We start from the raw sequence: 6,841 nt of genomic DNA on the forward strand, positions 1-6,841 counted from the left end.
TCTCTCTGAAAACTGTCTAGAGCACTCCCTTCTGCACCATATCTTCATGTCCCAAAGTTTCTGATATTCATGTTCAACCATGTTCTAAAAATATTTAAAGGACAGAATTTCCTAGAATGAAACAAACTGTGTGTTTTAACCTAACCTGTGTGCTATGTGGAGAAAAATGATGGAATCCCACGCTGTTCCACCCAAGATGCGTGTTGGACCTGGAGTAGACATGAACAAGCTTCAGTTGACCACAGATAGGTTACTGGTTACAGAAAAGAAGAAATAAGTCACTCAAATGTAGTTTCTTAGGGTTGCTTACAGGAACATGGGAAAGCAGACTGTACAAATGCATGGTCAAAGGCTTCTAATTTACCTAAAGGCTCTGCTGCTCCTGGGCAATGTCACAAAAGATGCAACACTGCAACACTCTGCTCAATTTATGGACAGACCCACAGAAGATCTCTTCTCTCCCAGCAACTGTTTACTATTTGGATAATCTTAGGAAGATGGCTTATGACTCTTACTTTGTTTCTGAGATTGCACCTTTAGCCTCCTGAGCCTCCTTCCCTTTCTCTAAGAGCAAATGTTTCAATTTGAAAGAATTTGTGACAGATTCTTCTCTCTTATGTACTCACACTACATTACTGTATTTGTCTACTCTTCTGATGCTTACTCAGTAATCCTCTGTTATGAGTTGAATTGTGGCAGGGTCACAGTGCTTTTACAGTAGTCCTGTGGTGTAACTATAACCCCACATCATGCATCTCACTTAATCTCATTACACAGAAATGGGACCATCTTCATCCCATATGCATAGAAAGATGAGTATACTATGACAAACACTGAAGTGTATGGATACATGTATAGAGTTCCTTGTGAAATATTGTTACCACAGTCTATTTTATTGTTAATGTTATTACTCTGTACGTGGTTTATAATGTTTGTAGGGGCAAGGGAATGCATATGTTGCAGGCCTTGGTCCTGTTTCAAGTTTTAGGCAGAACCTTAGAGAAGAAACTATTGAAGAGTCAGAATGCTATATTTGAACAATGCCTTAAAACATGTGTAAGATAGAGAACGTAGAACCTACTAGTTATATAGCCACTTAAGATTTCCATAAAAAGCTCTGGCACAAACCACTATACATTCATCTGCTTTTCCTACTTTTACAGCAAACTGAGGGGTATACATATACAAAACTATATTACTTGTACGTGTGCCAAGATTACACAGATATTACACAGTATAGACAGATATAGAAAAGATAAAAATACAAACAAAAATCACTGTAAATATAAAATTAAGCCCTGTATTGTGTGGGCCATTGCTACACTATATCCTCCCCAGAGATAATAATGTAAGTGGGTTTTTCTTAGAAAATAGCAGTAACAAACAGTTGAAGTACAAACTTCAAAGGCCAGAAAGATGAAAAACATCATGCCATGATGTCTTTTAGTGCTGAGGGATTTGATACTGCCCATCTGTCTCCCAAATACTTTTGGATCATGCCACTTTCAGAGTTATTGTTTTATTTCTAAGCCAAAAGAAATAACTATGATGCATACAGGTTTCTTGAGTTTGAGTTCTAGGACCTCCAGGCTACACAGAGAAACCCTGTCTCACAAAACAAACAAAACAAAACAAAATAAAAGATTTAAATAGTTGAGTAAGATCAAGCTGGGTAACCATGGCTGGAGGTGGATTTGATCCCTGTGAATGTGTTCGTTCTCATGAACATACGGTGAGAAGACTGATCAATCTGCTTTGGCAGTCCCAGTCCTACTGCACAGAGTGCCTCCGGAAGTTACCAGGACCCTCCGGTGACATCAGCATCAGCATTACTGTGATCCTGATGGCCTGGATGGTGATCACAGTGCTTCTGTTCTTACCGAGACCTCCTAATCTGAGAGGCTCCAGCCTCCCTGGGAAACCCCCCAGTCCTCACAGTGGACAGGACCACCCTACCCCTCCTGTGGACTAATGTTGATGTGAGAAATAGGGATTGTTAAACACTGTGCACGATGAAATGACTGAAGATGACCAGAAAAAAACTCTTAACCTTTTGCTTTTCCACTTGCATTTTGGGATGGTATTGTTTTCATGAGCTTCCAGAAATTTCGCTTGCAAACTGACTTTTGCTTCCTGTGTTGCCACAGTCCTTATTTACAGTATGCCTGAGTAAATGATTATATTGGAAAGTCCATAGGGCTTTGTTGGTTGGCCTCAGCTTAAAACATTCCACTCGTCAGTGGAACTCTGACCACAATGTCTGTGGTGGCGTCTGGCCCAATTGAAGGAAAACTGAGATTTCAGCATTTAAGTATTTTAAGTGGATTTAATAGATTTTAATTTTTTCATAAGGTATCTCTTTGGAGTTATCTGGTATGAATGACATAGACACACTGTATTTACTTTATTTTGGCAGTTTATTCTTGGGTGGCAGTTTTCTGTAGTTCTTGGGACAGTGACACTTTTAGACTATTTCCCTTAGAGCCTGCAGCTGAAGTCTGGGGTGCAGGAAAAGTGAACTGGTTCTTTACTGATTCTTTTTTTTTATTATTATTAATCCCCATTAAGTACTTTGGATGTTAAGAATACATACTTTGAATAAACATGATTAATTAATACAGTGGTTGGTTTAAAGTCTGTTGCATGTTTTTGAAAGCCACTATACCCTAGCCTTTCATGGCTCAGGAAAGGAAGAGTTGTTGCCAGATACATGCTATCTATCCTGGCTAATGTAGCTATATTGTGTTTTAGAGAATGCCTCTTTGCAAGCCTCTCTTCCATTCTAACACTTACCTGTTAAAATGAAATCATCTTACATCAGTGGGGGGGGGGGATTGACATTTTAATACCTACCTACTTCGTTATTTTCATACCATTTTTATTTGGTTAAATAAATGTTTGAGTCTTTTGTTGCCCTTCTGACTTATGAAGAAAAAGGAGCCTTTAATATGAGGTCTTGGTTTATTCCCAGGCAAAGAATGTTCTCACCTCTCAGCTCGATTCTGTTTAGTAATGGGATGGGATGTATTGGAGTGGGAAGGAACATGAGAAACTGAAATTTCAAAATGTATTTAAAAAGTAAGAGGTTTCATGGTTCTCATTTCAAAAAGCAGTAAATACAAGTGGCATTTAAACAAGCATGGATGCCTGGAATATTTGTCTAGGAAGTAGCTGCAATTGTTGGGGCCAGAACCTATTTTGCTAACAATGTAGAGATTTCCTCACCCAGGTTAATCTAGACTATCACTGTCCATATCTGAGAAACTATTTGTGTTAACTAAATAAACTTGTCCATCACTGTGCTGTTTGAAAAAGAAATAATTATGCTTATTGTGTTGTTTACAAATAGCTTTAGCAAATATTAATATCTTATGCAATAATATTTTTTTAAAAAATATAAAACATGCATAGATCACATTTATTTTATTTCTAAATAATCCCCACCTTACTTGCTGCTTCACTTAGATTTTCATGTGATGCTTGATTTATTTTTGCATTTCTAATTTTTCATGTTACTAGTTATTATTATGTATACATGATGCTTGTGCATGAGTTCTCAGGCCATGATGCGCAAGTGAAAGTCAGAGGACAACGTTGGTTGTTATATCTGCTCTCTTCTTCCAACTTTACGTGTATTGCAAGGACCAAACTGGGCATGTGGAGATGAATGGGATTTGGATGCATGAAATCCACAAAGAATCTGGATAAAGTTAAAACAAAACAAAAACAGAAACAAACAAACAAAACTGCCCAGGCTTGCTTAGCCAGCACATTCCCACCTTCTTAATGGGCCACTATTTTATTTTTAAAGCATATTTTGTTATTTTTATATGCAGTTTTAGCTTCATAGCACAGTTATGCATGCAGGAAGATTCCCACCTCCCTTCTTCCATGTACCTGTTTGTTTTTATTGTTGTTGTTGCTGTTGTTGTTGTTTTTGGTGGTGGTGGTGGTGGTGGTGTATGTGTGTGTGTGTGTGTACACATGTGCATGCAGATGCCTGAGGAGGTTGGAAGAGGACATCAGATCCTCTGGACCTGGGCTTACAATAGGTTGTGAGCATATGGATGCTGGTAAATGAACTCTGGTCCTCTGCAAGAACAACAAACTCTCCCTTGTCCCCAGGACTCTGAACTTGGCATTTTAGGGACTCTTCTAGTGATGTGAGGATGCTATGGTGTCAGAAGGAGTGCAGTATGATCCAATGCTGAAACCCAGACTGTCCTGCATAAATCATTCATGTCGCTTCTAAAACATAGCATATCACTGAGTTTTCTTGAAAACACAAGTTAAAATAGGTGAGATATGGCAGGTGGGGTACTTAAGCACAGTTTGGGAATGAAGGTTTGTTGCATGTAATTCTAGGTATGACATCCAAACAAAGCGGAAACAATTCTGCAGAATGATAGCCAAAGTTAACAGAATGATAAAACTAAAGACTCCCCTGTCTTTGGATAACTACACAGAAAAAAACTATTCACAAAGTATACACATTAAACTATTTAATTATTAGGAAGCTAATCTCAGTTGGACTGATCCATTGAAACAATCTTGTATTTTCTGACTAATAATTCAATTGTATCTAATCTTAAATACATGCTGGACTATTATTGTGTACTAGCATAAATCTGTGAGGCAAAATTCTGTGCAGTAAATCATAGTACTTATTATTTGTGAACTTCCTTTTGAAAGTGTCTGGGTTTGTGCTTAATGAGTTTCACATAAGTCAACACAGTTCCAACCAAACTGATGTCAATAACATAAGAGTTCCTAGATTAGGAGTGACAAGAGTCCTGGATTAGAAAGGTGTGAATGAAGTCATGCTGGGAGCCTCAGAAGCAGAGAATTGCCCAGAGATCACATCTGGAAGCAACTGGAACAATGTGGAGTAGAAAACATTTTAGACTTATTCCAGGATTTTGATTTCCAGGAGTAATACAGAGGCAGGCATTGGATATAAAATGTACAAGTATGGACTGAGCAGAGGGAATGAGGGATAGAAACAACAATTAAAGGAAAAGGAGCCAGAGTTGTAAATTTGAAAGGGGAGACAGAGGTTTATGAGAAGGGTTGGAGGTATATGAGAAGGGTTGGAGAAAAAAGCACTGGGGAAATGATATAATTAAATTTATATTAGGAAAAGAAAGCATAGCATGTAAGAACAAACAAACAAAAAACACAAAACAGGAATCAAGTGAGTCTGCTGGCCCTTGGGCTTGCAAAATCACCGTGTTGTTGCCTGTGACATTAAACTCTTGCTATGGTCACAGATTCTGCAGTTTTCACAATATATGGAGTGGAGGCTCCTAAGGAGTAACTTGTACTAGCTCTCACTGTCCTGATAGATGAAGTAGTACTACTTTGAGAAGTACCAGTCATTACTATTGGTATCTGTACAAAACAAGTTGGGTACTCATTCCACAAAATGTAGTCTTAATGTATGAGCTCCATCGTAGCAAAAACTAGTGCTTTAAACATTTTAAGATATATTTTATTTATTCCTAGGAAATACTAAGTAACCCAAGTGTAGTGAAATATTCACTTTATCTGCTTCTGTGGCACTGACCACGCCCATTGGGGGGATGGAGCCAGGGGAGGAAGTGACCTGTGGAACTAGGTCTGAGGAGGAGCCCTGGACGGCTGCTCTCTCCCTGTCTGGACTCTGAGAGGAGAGCATCCGGTGGAACCTGCTGGCGTTCATCTGTCTAAGTTGCAAGTTATTTCTCCCTGAATAAGCATCTGTTCAGCCTATTTGTTTATCCTGATCCTTATTAAACTGCGATACCCAAATGTTTAATATAAAGTGTGGTGGAAAATGATAAAGGTCATAACCTTTGTGAGTATTGACTCTAGAAAAATTATTGTTTTAGAATTAAAAGTTAAACATTGGATACCTTACAGTAAATCTCTATATTTGGATACTATGAAATTGTTTACAAATGATTTTTGAAGGACTAATGTGAGAGTATGTTTCAGAATAACATGAATTTGTAAAACACACCATTCCAAATAAATAAAATGATCAAATATAAAAATAATCGAGTTTGGGAAAATAATCCCTAAATATCAAAATATACATGTAATTTGAGTGGGTCTTAGGACTACAGTATAAAACTCTCCTGTATGTTTTTCAGTGGGGACCACAAGAGGAGTTGAAAGTGCCCATTGGGTAGATAGCACATGGCTGCTAACCCTCTCCTCAGAGTTCAATCACAAATGTGCTTCCCGTGCATTCTGTACCTTAAATATGTACTCTCCTAGAATGTGAGCAACTGTCTTGTCTGTGTTCTCATTTTAACTTGCTTTCCTAAGCAATCTCTAAACAAAACTGGTTTTTAATCCTCACTGGCCCTTTAGAAAACATCTAACTCCACTATTTGTCTGGACAGCCTAGCATCAAGTGACCTTCCCTGATCTCACCCTTGTCCTCTGCCTTTGATGTACATATTGGCAATCTCACTTCTCTGCTTCCCTGTACCCATCCTGCCTTGGCTCTTCTGATACTGCCCTGCATTTCTCATATACTTTTCTTACGAGCCACTCCTAATTTCAAGCCCCATTACCTGCAGTATCTCACTAATTATCACAGCTTGTACACCAAATGGACACTTTTTTTCTCAGAATCTGGAGAACTTTACAACCTTCCAGTCATCTTGTAACTGAAATATAAAAGACTAATATCTGCACACAGATCAAAGAAATTTTGTTTTGCTTTAAATTTGATTTCTGAATCTTATCTTTGGATAGGGATAGAAACTAAAAGAAAAACAAACAAAAGGATTTAGTCAAAGGCAATATTTTTTTCATGTTGTTAAAAAAACAACCACTCCAACTTTCATTA

The 6,841-nt window shown here is 38.0% G+C and overlaps 1 protein-coding gene across 1 annotated transcript; it reads left to right on the forward strand.

Annotated features, from left to right (window-relative positions):
• The first annotated feature begins 1,642 nt into the window (after nucleotides 1-1,642).
• LOC127224855 (small integral membrane protein 14-like) lies at nucleotides 1,643-1,972 on the forward strand. Its single transcript, XM_051188005.1, has one exon. The coding sequence runs from the start codon at nucleotides 1,679-1,681 to the stop codon at nucleotides 1,970-1,972; it is 294 nt and encodes a 97-aa protein (XP_051043962.1). The 5' UTR covers nucleotides 1,643-1,678.
• Nucleotides 1,973-6,841: the final 4,869 nt, after the last annotated feature.

This window comes from Phodopus roborovskii, unplaced genomic scaffold (genome assembly GCF_943737965.1).
Source record: "Phodopus roborovskii unplaced genomic scaffold, PHOROB, whole genome shotgun sequence".
NCBI classification, from domain to species: Eukaryota; Metazoa; Chordata; class Mammalia; order Rodentia; family Cricetidae; genus Phodopus; species Phodopus roborovskii.